Consider the following 17,716-nt stretch of genomic DNA (forward strand, 5'->3'; position numbering starts at 1 on the left):
AATAACACTTTTAAAGAAGTCACAAGAAGAAGAAAGAGAAAGATTTTGAAGGCACGTGGGGGTCGTCAAATATAGATGACAGTAAGAAAAAGGATGGTAGAGACTATTTGTGTTATGTAAGAAGTAAAAGGTTAATTTGAATGTTTCAAATTACGCATTTGAAACATTCACATTAACCCTCCACTCGACATTTAAATTAACTATAATTAACATGGAGTATTCTTTGATTACGGAAGTTCAGTATTAACAACCAGGTACATACTTAGGCGTGCATTTAATTTCTTGATAGGATGGTGAAGGACACCTTATTTTAAAAAAACACATAAAAAATTATATTATTTAATGAGACTGTGAATGTTTAAAGATTATATAGTTTTGTTTAGCTCTCAGGTGGTACCTTTACTTTTGGAGGGATAATTCCCATGTCGATATTCCTAATCAATTGATACGTTGGCTCGTAGACAAGTTCCGAGGCATTATGGGCAAAAATGAAATCCAAATGGTTAAATTTGTCAAACTGCACCTCCTCGTAAAATATAGTGTTTGGTAATCGTCTTATCGAGGATTCCACGTCCTATTTTTGGGAATTTTAATACAGAAATTTCATTTTTATTGCTAGAAAAATTTTTACCAATTTTCCAATAAAACCATCATTCGATCCTACAAAGAAAGCTGTAGGAACGGTTGTAGCTGATAAATTGTATTCGCCAGGCAAAGGCTGTCCGTATACTTCCATATTTTTTTTCTGGCCAAAGTCATACTTTCTAGCCCCGCCTAAAAATCATATACACCTCATTTCGTAACTAGTTAATTATAGACTTACCATAATAGATAGCATCCAATAGATGCTTCTCCTGGCGAAGAGAGAATCGAGGAATACTCATAACAATGAGTTCCACATCCTATATAAACATTCATCAAAAACAATTAGATAGTTATTCCTCTATATAACTCCTTTCACCAACCTGAAGACGTTGTAAGACAGATTTGCGACTTCCAACCGACTGAATTACAAAAACGCATAATTGCTTCCAATAAGGATCTTCAGACCACTCCTGCAATACCGATAGAATTTCGCTGTGAAAGGGCAGTTCCACTAAGCCCAAGTAATTTATAAGGCCCTTAAGTAATGTTTAAGTTAATAACAAATTTGGGTTAATAAAACATCAATATTCACTTTCACTAGAGATGATAATGAGGTTAGAAAAACAAGGAACGGGAAGTCGAGCTTTTCTATTATGGGAGAGCTGCCCCAGTTGATTTGAAGCTTCACTTTGTCGACATATTCGGGTTTTTCTGAAAAGAGGCAGAAGCACACCATTCCTCCTGAAGAATGTCCTATTAAAGTTACTTTCTTTTGGTCAGTAGCATTTAAGATGAAATCTATTGCTGCAGGCACGTCGTAGATCCCAATTTCATGGTAACTAAAAGATAAGTTTGAACCTATACACATGATTCCACAGGAGTTCCAACGAAATTTAACCTAAAATTCCAGAATTCAGGATCTTTGTTCCAGTCATATTTTTTGTGTTTCTGCTTAAAAGTCCCGAAAATTCCTCTGGAGGCGAGCAACCACACATCCAGACCCTTGTCGGCAAAATAGAAAGCTGCAGCTTTCTCTTTGCCCAAAACCAAGAAATTGTGAGGTGTCCCTCCATTGCCATGTAGAATCAAAATTGCACTTTTGTTCCGACTTTCACTGTGTTTTTGGCCTGCCCCGTAGGGAATGCGATAGAGCATTAGCAAATAATCATCCTCAGTTTCCACTTGATAAACTTCCACTGGATATCCATGATACCTGGCTCTCTCTTCCTGGAGATTTTAATTCAGGAAAATTGCAAATATGTTAGTGTATAGGTGACATACGAAGGATAAAGCCACTTCTGGATGATATCCCTTAGTGCAATGAAAGCTTAAAAATAATATCAGCAAGAGTGTTGTTAATGGCATATGGCTGAGATTTTTCTTCCTAATTCAAACTAAAAAAAGCATATAAAAATCTGATATGTTTCGAAAAGATTACGGGAACTTACCCAGTTAACTTCCTTAATTTGGGGCACCAGTTTACCCAATTAACTTCGTTTATTTGGACATCAATACCTAACTATTCTGTACCATTAAACAAATGTTGCCAAAACTTTTTGTTTAGGTACCTTTGACCATTAATACCTTTAATTACTTATTTACGTTTAATTACCTCTTACTACGTCAGTTTAATGTATTTCTGGGGATCAACCGTGCATAGGTCATTATCAATTCAATTAACCCACCTAGATCATGTAATTTGGCCTCTGAACAACATTAATGACGAAAACTTTTCCTTCAAAATTCTCACCATAAATCAGTCACATGTGAAGGAAAATACAGACGTATCTATAATACATCAGCCCTGCTTACTAAATGATATGTATGATTGTAGATAGTTCGAAGAGGAACGAGCCATGATAATATGCCTTTATCAAAAATAATATCCAATGACTCTTTCTTCTATTTTTGACAACAATGAAGCCTCGCTTCTCATCCATAAGTTACAGAAAGCAAAGACGTGAAGCTCACAAAAGCTGAGAAGAAGCGAAGAAATATCATCAAAAATAGCTGTGATAAGCTGAAAAAGTTAATACAGTCTTGCCAGCAAACTGACGGTTCAGGTAGGCACACATATGTTAATTAATTCGGAAAGTCATGCCTCTGAACCATCAGGATATAAGCTGAATAAAGCCGCATTCTTCAACAGGCCAATGCCCACATCCAAGAGCAACAACACATCAAGTAACAAGATGAGCGCAACAAGCTGGGCAAAGAAAAGAGGGCTTTGCAGATCATACAGGTGAATTATGATCAAATAATAAAAGTCCATCAGCTCGAGTCCAGTCATGTCATAAAGCTGTCTCTCACTGACAAGGATAAAATCCCTGTATTAACTTATTTAGGTGACAAAACTAGTTATTAAATTCTGTTGCAGTTTCAATCGTTTGTGGATCAGCTCTTCATATAATTTTCCTCGATACCAATGGAGGGTTTCTCCACGAAAATATCGGAGCTATATTTCTCAGAGTTGTTCTCAGAAGAGTTCAGCTGAGTGGAAGAATATTGCAAACCTCAAGTTTTGAAGGAGGTAGTGAATCAGGTAGTGGGAGAACATTACGGCTTGATGAAGTTGTAACGTACTAATTTACGTGTTTTTTTAGTAGTTTCATAATTATCTTGTTTCGATTAATAGTAATTATCGACGTCAATAAAAAAAGAAATTAAAAAATGCAAACTTAATATTTTGTATACATCGTCGACATGAGCTAGGAATGTCTTCGTCATATTGTTGTTGGCCAATGGGTAGTGATGTTTTCTTTGTTCATTGATAAATAATGGAAAGAGACACAAATACAAATGTATTTCTCAACTTATGACGTTAGGAAATTTATGAGGCAGTCGGAAGAATTTGAGGTTAAATTATTTGTTTATTATTATTGTGCTCAAATTAAAATATTAATGAATCTCCTTTATTGTCTTCTTTATTCCGTAATAAACTACAAGCGTTAAATCTCATTTTGCATTTCGATATCATGGATTTAAACAATGCAGAAATGCAAGAAATTGCTGCAGAGTTTGCAAAAGATTTCACCGACTCAGGTAACAAATACTTGTTTTAAAATTAAAATTAACCCTCAAGTATCATGTAGACCCAGAAATTAAGGAAAAGCCAGGTCCCTCGAAGCTATCTAAAGAAGGTTCGAGTCCTCATTCACTCCTTGTTAATCCCAAACAAAAAGGAAACCCAATATTAAAGTCTGTATTGCATGTCACTTGGGAATATGCAGACATTGTCCCTGATTATCAGATGGGACCCCAAATATGTGCCCTGTTTTTGTCGCTCAGATACCACAATTTGAATCCTGATTACATTCATGAAAGATTAAAATTGTTAAGGGATAGATATCGATTAAGAATATTGTTAGTGCAGGCAAGTTCTTGTGCAATAATTTATCAAATTACTAAAACCTTTGCTTAGGTGGATATAAAAGAACCTCATCATGCACTGAAGAATCTAACGAGAGTGTGTATTCTTGCTGACATGACTCTTATTCTCGCATGGAGTCCTGAGGAAGCAGGGAGGATAATTGAGACTTATAAAATATATGAGAATAAACCTCCAGATAATGTGATGGGCAAAACTGAGTCCTTGCCATATTTGAAGGTATGTTTGTAAAAACGAAAATTTAAATGTTAATAATTATTGTTAATTTACAGATAATTCAGGCTTTAACTGCTATTAAGCCAATAAACAAGACAGATGCAATGAATTTATTAACAAGATTTAAAACTATTGAAGGCATTGGCAAAGCATCTGAATTACAGTTATCAGAATGTCCAGGGTTGGGGCCAAGGAAAGCTAAAAAATTGTATAAAGTTTTAAAAGAGAATTTCTGCAAGTAACTTTTTACAGTAATTTATTTCTGTGATATACCTATTTTTAAGGGCATTTTCGAATAATAAATAAAAACAAACCAATAAAAAAACTATACATATATTTTTGTACCTTAAGAGTCTTTCTTGTTCTCTTTACTATGTCCAACGACACTCAGACATCTTGAATAAAATTTAAAAATCAACCAACAAATAAACATTGGCACCCATGAGAACAATATCACAGCATTATGGGCAATTTGGTTGCAAACTATGCCAAAGAATAGAGGAATGCTAAGGCCAGCAGCCACACTTGCCGCGCTATTCAGCTTCGACAACGACGCATTTTTGCGTTCAAAAAATAAGTCTTTCCACAAAGAAAACACAAGAGTCCTTAAAACGATAACCAGAGCTAGCAAAACCATATAAACTTCATAATAGGGCGCATAACATGCTAGTAACATTAATATTGATAACAATAGGAATGAAGTCTCGCTTATAAATTGCACAGAGAATTTTTCCTGTATCTTAAATGTGTCTGCATAATAAGTTATAGCAAATATTAGAGCATTAATGTAGGCAGTTGTGTAGCCTATAACTATATTTGAGGAATGGAAGTTGTGTTTTAAAATCTGAGTGAATTTTGCGAAAAATATTATAACACTGCCTGCAAACAAATATTTGACAACTAGTAAATCCCAGTGAATTTCTGGTTTACATTTCTTGAATTCTTGGACATTTTTCATCATTTTCTCATAAGCTTTACTCACAATTGACCCTTCGGTATACTCACTATTAACATCTTTATCATCTTTATCATCTTTACTCACAGCCACCAATAATTGACTATTAATGAAAGCCAAACATGCAGCCAAAATCCCAATATACCCAAACCCAAAATCAAATATATAGCCGCTGATAATTGGCCCTAAAATATATCCAGAGCCACTGAAAATGCTGTAGTTTGTGTTAATTTTTTTCTTGTCTTCTTCAGAGTCTGCTTTGTTTAGTAGCAGCTCGAGGCACAAGTTTTGAGTCTGATTTGTGAAGCTGAATAAAATCCTTACTAAAATGACAAACCAATAACTATTAGTTAACACTAGCAGAATGTGACTAAGTAATGCTGTGTTGAAAATGAGAAAAAGAGTAAATTTCTTTCCATGTAGATGTATGAGTAAGCTCTGAAATTTTAATCAATTTTTGTTACTATATTGAAGAATCATTTATCTACTTACACAAAGGTCTGGTGAGAGTAAATCAGCTAAAATGTTGCCTATGGTTAGTAAGCCTACTTCAACATGAGAGCCTCCCAGCTTGAGAATGTAAGGTGAGATGAAGTAGTAAATAAGGCCATAGCTGAGTGAGTCCTGTAACAGTGGAAGTAGTTTAGTGGAACCATAGTTTTCATGGATTTGGAGCAATTTGCAAGTTAACAAGAACTTTACGCTCCTACCTAACTTATCTGCCTTGCCATCAATAATTGGGCTTAAAAAAAATAAATAAGACTCACCAAAGACAGGATAGTTTGCAGGTTTCTTACAGAAATTTCTGTGCTCATTTTGAGCTCTCCACAAAATGTGGGTTGTGTTAGTATCCTTAGTAAAACAAACAAAAATAACTTTTCATTTTTGGTAATGCTGATAAAATTTAAGATAATATATTGTGCTGTTTAGTGTGGATCAAAGCCGGGAAGGTTGTGCTGGTACTTGAATCATTGGGTCGACATTTTTTCGCAGATTAATGTAAAAATAGGGGCAATATCTAGTTAAGGCAAAAAGAGTTTATAAAATGTTCAGATCAGGTCACTCATATTTATATAAATAATTGCTCGACTTGCAGAGTAAACAATTACAAGTTACAATACAAGAAATATTGTAATTTGTAGTTCTATATAATAATAATAACTTTTACGAAGTTTAAAGGTTAGGAATTGAGTGCAATGAGATGTTCGCTTATCTTTTTCTAATTGAATGCTATAAAAAAACAAAGATAATACACGGTCAAATAGGGAATAATTGACGATGAGAGAACTTTTCTTGATCTTTTAGCAAATGAACATTGTAATTTTCTTTTTTAATCGTAAATCACATGCTGCCTTAAATAATTACCAATGTCATTCAAATCAAAACACGCGAACAAAACGAAAGTTTTATTTTTTCTTTCAATGAAATACTTCATAATCGTAATACAAACATGAAGCCCGAACTCGTCCCTTATTAAATTAATTAGATATAAAATAAATATTAAAACATTCAACTATCTAGATCTTCGATCACCGCTTAATCTTCTTCATGGGCGGAGGCATCATGTCGGCATCTTCATTATATCGACAACGTTCAATATAATCAATTAAGTAATCCTTTGTTACCGGGTCCGATATACTAGCACATACAGCTGTCGCCGTATTGTAGCTGTTAGGATACGTTTTATCAGTCCTTACCCTCATGTATTTCCACTGACTGTTCTCGAACTTGCACTCGATAATTTTCCCGTCCAAGTCTTTTAGAGCTTTTGTGTACTTCATTTTGGCAAACGCCGAGTCCATCTGACCCACGTAGAGAGCGGCTAGCTTTTCAGGAACTATCCCCGCGCCCCCTTTCATCTCAATTTTCAGCCTAAAGTCCACGGAATTCATCTCTAAAGGCTTCCATTTGAGGACGTGGTCGCATCTTCCTGCGACGTATGGGTCCTTTGAGGGTTGAAAAATTAACCCATCCGGTTCGTGACTGAGACTTTTGGCGAATTTTTCTCCTAACAGACTAGCAGCTTGGGTGATAGGCCAAAAATCCTTCTTTCTGACACTGAAAGGTTCATGGGCTTTGTTGATTAGTGATTGTTCCATTGCAGCATATCGAGGCTTGATTATCTCCAATTCCAAGCATTGGAGCCTTGTCGGATAAAACGGCATTTTGCCTACATCCTGACTCTCGAATTTAATGATATCATACGCGAGATAACGTGGTATATCTTCACCATCCACTTTATCTATTACCATTTCACCATCCAATAAAGTGCCGCATAAGTGTCTTCTCAAATCTTTGCGATGGACAAATCTGAGACCGTCAACTTTAAAAACTGAGTGATTTCGGTCAAAGAAATACACTTCATCCTCTCCATCAATGAGCATCATGTATCTCACTCCATCAGCTTTCCAGGACACCCTGTAAGGTTTATCATGGAGTAACTCAATATTTTTCTTGTCCATTGATACGGGCTGGCAGCCAGGGAAATCTTTGGTTTTCCACTCACACATAACCTGGACTTTTTTCTGAAGATAGAAGGCTTTGGGCTGCTCATCGAAGAAATGCACCCCTGGCACACCAGTCATGAATTCTTTCGTAGCGTTTCTATTGCGTCTGGTTTTGGGAATGTGAGAATTGCCATTTGGGTTCTCAGATTCAAAGGAGGTTGATGCTTCCAGGAAATCATCATGTTGATTATTGTCATTAGGACCTAAAAAATTATTTACAAAAAATAAGGCTTACAAATTTTATAAAAACAGGTAAATTTTTCCTGTTTATTGAACACTATTCTTTGATACTGAATTTTTCTGGATTTGAATGATAAATTATAAAAATATTAATTATATGGTAAATGTTTTATTTTAAATAGAAGCTTGCAGGGCATGATGTCTCAAAACAATAGAATTTGTCAAAATATCATAAAACAAGTTTATTCTCTCTCCTTCTTCACAACGCCCCTATTTTTGCTTACTGAATATAAATTCACATTAAAGGATTTTGTAAAATGTTTGTCTAATTTCTGAGAGATCATATCTGTTTTGACATTATAAAGTCAAATTGAACTTTACACATACCATCATCACTTTCCAAACACCAATCAGGTAAATTTGGAGCAGGTGGACTGTCCTCAATCTCTTCATATCGATTATACAGCTCATCCAAATAATCTTGTTTGTAAATCCCTACAGGTCTAGCATCTGCAAATGCCTGTATGGCAACATCCACACAATAGTCCATTTTCTCCACCAAATAACTAACAATCAAAAACCCAGTTCTGTTAAATCCATGAGTGCAATGTACTGCAATCATTTCTAATGGATTTTTTGATATGAATTTATCCACCACCTGGATAAAAATGTTTGTTTGCTCTCTAGAAGGGGTCTCTCCATGCCCTTTGCATTGTAGTTTGATATATCGACAACCATAATTTTCAATTTCAGCCTTATCATAAAATCTATTAGTGTTGGTCAGATCTATCCATAAACCGATTTTTATTCTCTTTGCCTTACAAATGTCGAAAAACATTTTTGGATGAAATCTGCACTCTGCTGGTACCTGACTATCATAGTGCGGACTAAGAGGGGTTTTGAGGGGCATGAACTTATTTACTATCAGTTGATCTGCCTTTCTAGGGCAATGTAACCATCTTTTGGGAATTGGTCCAGGGTTTTGCCTAGAACCACTCATTCTGCTATCTTAGAAATTATCACAGAATTGCTAAATTAGTGGTAAGGCTTAACTGCTTACACCCTGGTGCTTGGCAAATATCTGATGTAGATGGTGTCAAGCATTTTAAGTTCACTGTAACATGACAATATTAGAATGGGTGAGAAATTGCTGGAAATGTACTTACCTGAGTTATGAAGGATTATAGAACTTCCAGGAACATTAAAATGCACTAATGCTTTTTATAAGAGAATAGACGCCTTCAAACGTCCAACGAGGGGCGCAAATGAGAAATGTTTCAGAACAAATCTGAAACTGCATTTGGGGCACTTATTTTGACAAAGTGGGGATTGTCATTATTGAGGTTATGGCATCACTGCATCCTAATTAATGATTACATTCTTTGCACCAAAATTAAAACGTTGCTTATATATTTAAAGCTCTATTTAACAATATCAAATCATTGTCACATTATAGATTTATATCGCAAAAAACTTCAAAATACACTAAATTCATTTAGTTGTCTACATTGTAGACAGAGAATATCTGAGTAAACAATTATGAGATACTTACGAGCAAAATTCCTAGACTTGACACATTAACACAATTATAACCTCACTATATCAATAGAAGTGTCAAAACGCGGCATACGTCATAACTAATTTTTTTCAAATAAAAGTCGTAAAACAACAATAAATTTCAATTCAAATCACTATCTACATCAACTGACTGATAAGAGAATAGGCACGTTTCCTTTACCATTGGGGCCCAACTATGACTTCGAGAAAGCGGAGCGGTAGCGGCTCGAAGCGCCAATTTAAAGAGAAGGTGGTCCAAATCTACGAAACTATTCTAAAAGGGGAAGAAATCGGAGGAGGAAACCCCCAATTCTGGGAGGATTTCTTCCTCTTAAAGCCCAAATTAACAATACTGGAAACGGAAATTCTGAAATTCACCCCTGAACAGTTGCAATCAGCCAAATCAAACCTAAGTGAATTGTTTACTCAATGTGTTAAAATCCTTGCTGACAATACAAGCATTAGGGCTGCTTATGGATTGCAAACATTATGCGGGTTTCTTCATGGTGTTTTCAAAAGATTAGGGGATCAGGAGTCAAGTCTTCAAGCCATAGAGTTTTTATCTAGTTTCGATAACTATGCAGTAAATATTCAGAAACTATTAGATTATTGCCAGTGTTTTCTGGAAGGTAAGTGGAGTTTTTAAGAAAGTAATAAGCTTACAGCAAAATTTTAGGTGAATATAATGATCCCATCAAGGGGCTTTGTCTGAAACTAGTTATAATCCTAATAATAGGCACTTACAATCTTAGTCAAAACACTTTAATTGAATACATAATAATGTCCTCCTTATTTGATTGCCTCATTAAACTATTGTCTGATGTCCCTACAAGACAAAAGCATGGCTATGATGTAGTGCTCATTATAACATTGCTAGTGAACTATAGAAAGTATGATGCCACCAATCCCTATGTGGTAAAACTATCAATACTGGATGATGAGTTAGCCTTAAATGGATATGGTCAAGTAATCACTGCTTCGTTAACAGAATTCTGTAATCAGTATAATATTGAACACATGGAAAATCAGAATTCCAGTTGGTTTTCTTCATTAACTAACATAGTTGGCAGTATGTTTATATCAGAAGAGGGTGGTTATAGGAATCAACAAATTAGGTAGAGTTTAATTGACGCTTGAGGGTTCTATTATGTTCCTAATTTTGCAGAGCCAATAATGCCCTGATACTGGCATTTTATGAAGCAGTGCATTTGAACAGAAATTTTATAACAACTTTAGCACAAACTCAAACAGATACAAGCAGTCCCCCTTCACCAAACAACACATTACATAATAATGTGCAGGGCTTATCTGATTTATCAAATATGCCCATGAATTTTGATATTAATTCTCAGCCTTCAAACTTATTAGTTTCATTTTTTCAGTATTGGTAAGTTACTGATTCTATTTTAATTGTCCATACTCATTTTTTTAATTCAGTTCCATTGTAATGCAAGACACAAAGACTGAGCCAGGAGCCAACACTGTGAAATTGTGTTTCTTAATCTTAGGCTGCATATCTGAGGACCAATATGCAAATTCTTTAATGCATGATGTTAGTTTAGCCTTTAAAGTGAGGCTTCATCGACTGCCCATGAGGCACCGCAAGGTGTCTAATGATAAAACTATGTCTAGTCAATCTTTAGTTTGTACTTTATTAGGTGAGAATTTAATTCAGCTTTTTAATAGGTAAAGAAATGAATATTTTATAGACTTACTGGTGGAATTCATGCTCAGTCATATGATGAAGAAATTCCCATTGGAATTATATGTTTTGTGTATTGGGATAATTCAAAGAATATTGTGTTATCAGAAGAAATGTAGAATCAGGGTTCATTATGTTTGGAAGGATTTATGGACTGCATTAATATCTTTGTTGAGGTTCATTTTACAAAATGAGAATTACTTAGGAAAGAAAATGAATATTTTTGATTTGTCCATTAAAGTTGTAAATATTCTTAATTTTTTCATTACTTATGGGGACAATTTTTTGCCAACTCCTGGAAGTTACGATGAGTTGTATTATGAAATTATTAGGATGCATCAGGTTTTTGACAATGTTTATTCAATGGGTAAGAGTTAAGCGTTTTGTGTTAGTGTAAATTTAAATAGGAAATTTTGAAGCTCTAAGATATTCAATGGGGGAAGGAGACTTCAAGGAAGATGCTTTGAAACTTAATAACGCCTTATTTAACGTTCAAGCAATTATTAAGCACTTTAACCCGAAAATCGAGCAATGGTTGGCCACTAATAATTTGTCTACTCCCACTGAAGAACAAATTTTGGATATTGTAAAGAAAAACTATGACAGTCTAACGTTGAAGCTACAAGACTTGCTGGATCATTATGAGACGTAAGTTTTGCTCTGAGCAACTATTGCAGTGAGTACATGAAAGTTTTTCTTATAGATATACAGAAAAACCGTATTACACAGGGTTTTTCACTGGAATGGTGAAAAGTATATTAAACGACACTAGAAGCAATTTTAGCTGTGCTCTTTTGAACTTTGCAAATATCGCCAACGATTACCCGACTCTTTAACATTAACTTTCAGTTTATCTGTTATAGATGAACTATAATTTCTTTATTTTCACTTACTATCAGGGTTCGGAATAATTCACTAATGAGTCACTCATGAGTTTGAGATTTTTAACTCATGTTCATGAGTTATACGAAATACTCACTTTTATTTTTACTCACATTCATGAGTAGTTCACTCACCAATAAACACTTACCAACATTCAGAAAGTAATGTCTAATTTTTGAGGAGTCGAGTTATGTTCACAAGTTTCTGACCAATAAAAAAAAATTCAAAATACAAAAAAATATATATTTAAAATTTTTATTTTATCTTAACATTTTGTACTAAACTAAATCTATATTAACGTCAAAATGTTAAAGTTCTAATAAATCAAAATTGAGTTTTGTTAATAAAATATTTGATAAAGATTTTTTAGATAAATTGGACCATAATTTAGTCAAAATTGTTGTTAAAACATTAAAAGCTCTTTCTACAGAAACTTGTGAAGCAGGAACTGTTAGTACCGTCCTGGAAAGACAATACAAGTCCTTATCAGTATGTTCAAATTTTTTCCAGTAAGTAATAAGATTGATGTCCAGTTCTTGGATTTTTTCTTCAGACAACAAAATCAATTTTTACTTATGTGTCCGAGTGGACTATGTACTTTTCTGCAACATCATATTTTGTTAAATATGCTTCTTCAGTTTTGAATATTTCGTATCTTTTCCAGTAGATATCGATGGAAGAGAAAACGAATCGTTTGAAACATTTAAACTGTCATCAGCATTGGGTTCTCGTTGTAAAATCAAAATTAAGTAATTAGGTTGCAAGCAAGTGAGAAACGGTCCTATCTTTTTGTTCATCCAAAAGCAAAGCTGACCGTTGAAAATTAAATCGTGGATTTAGATATAATGCAACTAAAAATGCTACATTGTCAAATAATTTTTGTTTTCTTCACTTCATGGCATTATAAAGTAAACTGGCATAATTATTTAAATGTTAAATTTCTGACAACTCTTATTCACGACTTAACTAATCGCAGTAAAAGTCTCCGATCACATATTGTTCTTGCTACAATTTAATAGAACACTCCATTAAATGTTTAAACGAATCTACGAATTCTTGAACGAAATTCTAATTTACTGCAATATCGTCTAGATTTTCTGTAATATAATTTCGTAGTTCCAGCAAGGAATTTATCATGTTGAATGTAGAATTCCACCATGTAGCGTTGTCTAATGTAGGCATCTTAACTTGAATATCTGCTGATCGAACACTCGTTCTAATTTTTTTAATGATATTTCTACTTCAGTAATTTCTGTATCGTTTTAATTATATCATAAGCCAATAGTTGCAGAGTATGTGCTGCACATTGTACAATAGATAATATCGACTCTAGGTTGGAAAGTATATTTTGAATATTTTCATTATTTTCAAGTTCATTTTAAATTTCTTCATTAAAAATTTCACTTTCATCTTCTCAAATCTATTTCTAAAATAGATTCTTCCTGCAGTTCTCGAAGAAATTTAGAGGCTTTGATGACGTTGCTGCCATTATCAGTAATGGTGCAATATATTTGCTTGATATCAATTTTATATATCTGCAAACACGGTAAAATTTCGTTTTTTAAAAATTGGACTGTATGTCGCTTGTTAATGTGCATCATGCATAAAAAAAACTTAATTTAAATTTATGAAGCAACTTTTATGTTATACCCTTACCAATAGTATTAATGTAAATTTTATCGTCTTTAATATATTGAATTCCTAATATGATCTTTTCCATTCGGGAAGCAATGTCTAATTTTAAGGAAACTATTCGACCGAGTCCGTTCAATTATTTTGTTTTTAATATTGTCAACTAACTTCTCAATAAACGCACCTATATTTTTTGAATTAATATGGACATTAAATATTTCTTTATATGGAGCAATTATTTTCTTTAAAAAATCTTGGTTGTTTAAAATCCGAAATGGAATGTTTTTTACAGTCACTAAACCAACACAACACTTTATAAAGTTTCTGTGGTCCATTTTCTAATTTTTTTTTCTCACAGTTGGCAATTTTGAAACAGTTTCACTATTTTCACGTCCATTTTCACAAATTTCAATTAAGTTTTTGTTATGAATCAACTTGTAATTGTGTGTCTAAGTATATTTGGAATTCTATTCTCACTTAAATTTTTATTGCACGTTAAACAAGTTGAAATGTTAGTTTATTTGCAAAAGCTTGCATATTGTGTAAAAATGAGGTTCTTCAATTGCTGATTTGTTTTAGGCATTATGTAATATTTATTTATAGTCACTAATTTTTCACTATGTCAAAACGAACTAACAGATCAAAGCGTGTTTCAGCACTAATATGCATTAGATATCTACAGGGTGATTCACAACTTATCTATCAAATTTTAGGGATACGTTTGTCATGAAAAACTAAGTCGATTTTATAAGAAAAATTTTTGGAAAATCCTTAAAGTTTAACCATTGTATAACTGGACGACTGTAAAGTTCCCGTTTTTCTGCAGAATCCCTTTTAGGTTCATCAACCTTACGTATAATTTACAGTTGGGTCCCCCACGTGTCAATGGTTGGGAGCTGAAGACATGGGTGATCCGACTTAGGGGTACTTTTGTTTCATCCGAAATAAAAGAAGCGAGCTTATATGTGTAAGCAATTTTGGCATTATACATTGTTACTCTTAAGTTGGATCACCCATGTCTTTATTTCCCAACCATTGACACATGAGAGACCTAACTATAAATTATACATAAAGTCGATAAACCTAAAAGGAATTCTGCAGAAAAACGTAAACATTACAATCGTCCAGTTATACAATGATTAAACTTTAACAATTTTTTCCGAAAAATTTTTAAGGACTTTCCAAACATTTTTCTTACAAAATCGACTTAGTTTTTCATGACAAACGTATCCCTAAAATTTGATAGATAAGTTGTGAATCACTCTGTAGATATCTAATGCATATTAGTGCTGAAACACGCTTTGATCTGTTAATTCGTTTTGACATAGTGAAAAATTAGTGACTACAAATAAATATTATATAATGCCTAAAACAAGCCAGCAATTGAAGAACCTCATTTTTACCCAATATGCAAGCTTTTGCAAATAAACTAACATTTCAACTTGTTTAACGTGCAATAAAAATTTAAGTGAGAATAGAATTCCAAATATACTTAGACACACAATTACAAGTTGATTCATAACAAATGTCAGAAAGTTATTATTATGTAGAAATACAAAACACAAGTCTAGGTAGCACTTTTTTATTTCGTTAGAATCGGGAATCGAATGAATCCCCCATACGATACGTGGGAGTCACCCCGTGTGCATCTGTTTTTCTTCCAAAGAACTGATACCATACCTTTCACATTTTTCTCATGCTTGCATCCCTTAATCATTCTCTTCGCACCTCCATATATATTTTTAGACGAGATGATAAATAGACCTTTATCTTTTACCACAAATGATCTATTTTGACTAGTACAAATTTAGTAACGTGTAATGGGACACCAGCAGGTGCCTGTGACGTACTGCATATGCCCAAGGATAAGTTACAACACTATGAGACAACATGTTTTTTTTACACTTACCTTAAATGAATTGATAAGAAACCCTGTATTATTAGGTCGTGTAGTATGAAATGAGTAGAATTGAATTGAAACTTTAGTCATTTTTTTTTCATATGAAATGTTTTTATTGTCAATCGAAATATGCACCACCATTATCAATACACTTCTGCCATTTAACGGGAAGTTCATTGATTCCCCTGCTGTAAAAGCCTGCAGGCCGGGAGTCGATAAACTCTTGGAAGGCAGCTTTGACAGCCTCGTCGGAGTTGAATGTTTTCCCTACCAAGAAGTTATCCAAATTTTGAAAGAAGTGGTAATCAGTGGGTGCTAAGTCGGGTGAATACGGTGGATGACGAAGAGTTTCCAATTCCAACTCCTGTAGCTTGGCCAAGGTGACTTGTGCGGTGTGTGGCCGAGCGTTGTCGTGCAACAATAGCGGTGCGCTTCGATTGACTAATCTTGGCTGCTTAACCGTCAGTTGCCTCATCATTTCGGTCAGTTGTCGGCAGTAGACATCAGCCGTAATCGATTCACCAGGTTTCATGAAGCTGTGATGGATGACACCTGCGTTGGACCACCAAACGGACACCATAAGCTTCTTTTGATGAAGATTTTTTTTCGCACAATGTTTTGGTGGTTCATCTTGATCCAACCACTGCGATGAACATCTGGTATTGTCATATAGGATCCATTTTTCATCGCAAGTAACAATCCGATTCAAAAATGGATCGTTATTATACCGGCACAACAAAGAAACACAAGCTTCGAGACGTCGTTCTTTCTGTATGTCGCTCAACTCATGCGGTACCCACTTGTCCAGCTTTTTCACCTTACCAATTTCAGCCAAATGAGTTAATATTGTTTTTTTGGTTACACTGAATACTAACGATAATTCGCTTGCACTTTGACGTGGATTCGCTTCCACCACGGCTTTCAGATAATCGTTATCCACTTGAGTTTCAGGTCGTCCACGTGGTTCATTTGTTAGGTCAAAATTGCCAGAACGAAATTTCATGAACCAACGAGATACTGTTTGCTGTGAAGTGACTTCAGTACCAAACACATCATTAATATTGCGAGCCGTCTGAGCTGTTGTGGTTCCACGGTGGAACTCATATTTCATTAACACACGAATTTCACTATTTTGCATGGCTGCACAAAAATGTTTATAAAAATAAAAGTTTTCAATAATTTTTAACACTTTAAACTCTGATCGAAAGAGGAAGAATGTGCCTTTTCCACATAAAAAAGTCAAGTCCAAATATAGATTTAGAGTGAAGTTATTTGCAGTTGAATGTGGCATTTCAAGAATCTACTCATTTCATACTACACAACCTAATAATTTCTTTATGAAAACTCACATATTCACCTATCGCCACAAACAGTCCGTTGTTGTCGCGTCGGCAAATATCAATTCGATTTTGTTTCGAGTTTCGATTAGTTTTCATTGGATGAGTCACTCATGAACAACCGATGAGTGACCTATGGGTAAGTGTGAGTTACATTTTATTTTGTTCAAGTTTTGTTCAAGTGATAAACTGAAATTTATTGTATAACTCACATCTCACCGAGTGACTAATGAATGAGTTTTTCCGAACCCTGCTTACCACGACCCCATTTTTTTTTTGTATGAACTGCAAATGAAAAATTTTCCTGCTTAAAGTTTCAATTGGACAATAAAAGAGTTTTTTTTTCTAGGACTTTAATAGAAAATAGAAATTCACAAAAACTTTCCTCCCTCATTAGGGGGAAAAACAGAATTTTTGCTTCCAAAGGAGGAAAGTACATTTCTAACTAGAGAGCAAAAGTATTTGTGTAAGCTCCCTAGGGAGTAAAAGTATTTTCTCCCAAACTTATCATAAACAGGTAAACATAATACCTGCTTCTTTTTTTAAAAAACTGAACATTCGTCATAGAATAAAATTATATGCACACCTCTGGAGAAAAGTGCTGTTTAGTCGTTTAAATGTTGAAACCCTTTCGCTTTAAGCCCCAAATTATTTGCAGGAATAAAAATAGCATTTTCCTCCCTTGTGGTGCAAATAATTATTTGTTGTAATTAGTTTTTCGTTATAATAGGCCTATTAGTTGCTTAGCAATAATATTGTATGTGATACTGTACCTTCCTTCAGAACTTTTGCCCAAGAAAATATTCAGCTGGAACGTTTAATTCTTGATTGAAGTTATACTGTATAAATAAAAGTATTTTATATATTTACACCAA

The 17,716-nt window shown here is 34.1% G+C and overlaps 5 protein-coding genes across 7 annotated transcripts; 2 read left to right on the top strand and 3 right to left on the bottom strand.

Annotated features, from left to right (window-relative positions):
• Nucleotides 1–325: 325 nt before the first annotated feature.
• Nucleotides 326–2,349, bottom strand: LOC136408795 (lipase 3-like). Its single transcript, XM_066389964.1, has 8 exons — nucleotides 2,034–2,349; nucleotides 1,867–1,979; nucleotides 1,484–1,812; nucleotides 1,178–1,424; nucleotides 966–1,121; nucleotides 824–902; nucleotides 632–774; nucleotides 326–574 (listed from the first exon to the last, which is right to left on the bottom strand). The coding sequence occupies exons 2-8, from the start codon at nucleotides 1,948–1,950 to the stop codon at nucleotides 380–382; spliced, it is 1,233 nt and encodes a 410-aa protein (XP_066246061.1). The 5' UTR covers nucleotides 1,951–1,979; nucleotides 2,034–2,349; the 3' UTR covers nucleotides 326–379.
• A 1,119-nt stretch (nucleotides 2,350–3,468) lies between these two features.
• Nucleotides 3,469–4,462, top strand: Ercc1 (DNA excision repair protein Ercc1). The gene is made up of 4 exons (XM_066392705.1): nucleotides 3,469–3,627; nucleotides 3,678–3,958; nucleotides 4,007–4,192; nucleotides 4,246–4,462. Exons 1-4 carry the CDS (start codon nucleotides 3,561–3,563, stop codon nucleotides 4,429–4,431), a joined length of 720 nt encoding a protein of 239 aa, XP_066248802.1. The 5' UTR covers nucleotides 3,469–3,560; the 3' UTR covers nucleotides 4,432–4,462.
• Nucleotides 4,295–6,264, bottom strand: LOC136410503 (major facilitator superfamily domain-containing protein 9-like). The gene is made up of 3 exons (XM_066392698.1): nucleotides 5,912–6,264; nucleotides 5,637–5,768; nucleotides 4,295–5,582 (listed from the first exon to the last, which is right to left on the bottom strand). The coding sequence occupies exons 1-3, from the start codon at nucleotides 5,957–5,959 to the stop codon at nucleotides 4,536–4,538; spliced, it is 1,227 nt and encodes a 408-aa protein (XP_066248795.1). The 5' UTR covers nucleotides 5,960–6,264; the 3' UTR covers nucleotides 4,295–4,535.
• Nucleotides 6,265–6,538: 274 nt separating this feature from the next.
• Nucleotides 6,539–9,139, bottom strand: mRNA-cap (mRNA-capping-enzyme). 2 transcript variants are annotated; one of them, XM_066396538.1, is made up of 3 exons: nucleotides 8,998–9,139; nucleotides 8,219–8,945; nucleotides 6,539–7,854 (listed from the first exon to the last, which is right to left on the bottom strand). In XM_066396538.1, the coding sequence occupies exons 2-3, from the start codon at nucleotides 8,829–8,831 to the stop codon at nucleotides 6,674–6,676; spliced, it is 1,794 nt and encodes a 597-aa protein (XP_066252635.1). In that variant the 5' UTR covers nucleotides 8,832–8,945; nucleotides 8,998–9,139; the 3' UTR covers nucleotides 6,539–6,673. The 2 variants fall into 2 exon arrangements, with proteins under 2 accessions (XP_066252635.1, XP_066252644.1); XM_066396547.1 differs by lacking the exon at nucleotides 8,998–9,139 and having other exon boundaries at nucleotides 8,219–8,950.
• A 306-nt stretch (nucleotides 9,140–9,445) lies between these two features.
• LOC136414763 (armadillo-like helical domain-containing protein 3) lies at nucleotides 9,446–17,710 on the top strand. 2 transcript variants are annotated; one of them, XR_010752563.1, is made up of 8 exons: nucleotides 9,446–10,017; nucleotides 10,065–10,503; nucleotides 10,554–10,775; nucleotides 10,826–11,046; nucleotides 11,098–11,457; nucleotides 11,510–11,738; nucleotides 11,794–16,980; nucleotides 17,191–17,710. XR_010752563.1 is itself a non-coding variant. In XM_066398950.1 (7 exons), exons 1-7 carry the CDS (start codon nucleotides 9,585–9,587, stop codon nucleotides 11,924–11,926), a joined length of 2,037 nt encoding a protein of 678 aa, XP_066255047.1. In that variant the 5' UTR covers nucleotides 9,446–9,584; the 3' UTR covers nucleotides 11,927–17,710. The 2 variants fall into 2 exon arrangements, 1 of the variants encoding a protein (XP_066255047.1); XM_066398950.1 differs by having other exon boundaries at nucleotides 11,794–17,710.
• The last annotated feature ends 6 nt before the right edge of the window (nucleotides 17,711–17,716 follow it).

This window comes from Euwallacea similis, chromosome 1 (genome assembly GCF_039881205.1).
Source record: "Euwallacea similis isolate ESF13 chromosome 1, ESF131.1, whole genome shotgun sequence".
In the NCBI taxonomy this organism is placed as follows: domain Eukaryota; kingdom Metazoa; phylum Arthropoda; class Insecta; order Coleoptera; family Curculionidae; genus Euwallacea; species Euwallacea similis.

Coding starts and splice junctions, on each gene's coding strand:
- LOC136408795 (XM_066389964.1), bottom strand. CDS start 1,950: ATGCCATTAACAACACTCTTGCTGATATTATTTTTAAGCTTTCATTGC. Junction 1,122..1,177: donor CATTATCATCTCTAGTGAAA/GTGAATATTGAT, acceptor ACATTACTTAAG/GGCCTTATAAATTACTTGGG. Junction 903..965: donor CTGTCTTACAACGTCTTCAG/GTTGGTGAAAGG, acceptor ATGTTTATATAG/GATGTGGAACTCATTGTTAT.
- LOC136414763 (XM_066398950.1), top strand. CDS start 9,585: ATGACTTCGAGAAAGCGGAGCGGTAGCGGCTCGAAGCGCCAATTTAAA. Junction 10,504..10,553: donor TATAGGAATCAACAAATTAG/GTAGAGTTTAAT, acceptor CTAATTTTGCAG/AGCCAATAATGCCCTGATAC. Junction 11,458..11,509: donor TGACAATGTTTATTCAATGG/GTAAGAGTTAAG, acceptor GAAATTTTGAAG/CTCTAAGATATTCAATGGGG.
- mRNA-cap (XM_066396538.1), bottom strand. CDS start 8,831: ATGAGTGGTTCTAGGCAAAACCCTGGACCAATTCCCAAAAGATGGTTA. Junction 7,855..8,218: donor GTGTTTGGAAAGTGATGATG/GTATGTGTAAAG, acceptor ATAATTTTTTAG/GTCCTAATGACAATAATCAA.
- LOC136410503 (XM_066392698.1), bottom strand. CDS start 5,959: ATGAGCACAGAAATTTCTGTAAGAAACCTGCAAACTATCCTGTCTTTG. Junction 5,769..5,911: donor TGCAAACTATCCTGTCTTTG/GTGAGTCTTATT, acceptor CCACTGTTACAG/GACTCACTCAGCTATGGCCT. Junction 5,583..5,636: donor TACTCTCACCAGACCTTTGT/GTAAGTAGATAA, acceptor TTAAAATTTCAG/AGCTTACTCATACATCTACA.
- Ercc1 (XM_066392705.1), top strand. CDS start 3,561: ATGGATTTAAACAATGCAGAAATGCAAGAAATTGCTGCAGAGTTTGCA. Junction 3,628..3,677: donor AAAAGATTTCACCGACTCAG/GTAACAAATACT, acceptor AGTATCATGTAG/ACCCAGAAATTAAGGAAAAG. Junction 3,959..4,006: donor TAAGAATATTGTTAGTGCAG/GCAAGTTCTTGT, acceptor ACCTTTGCTTAG/GTGGATATAAAAGAACCTCA.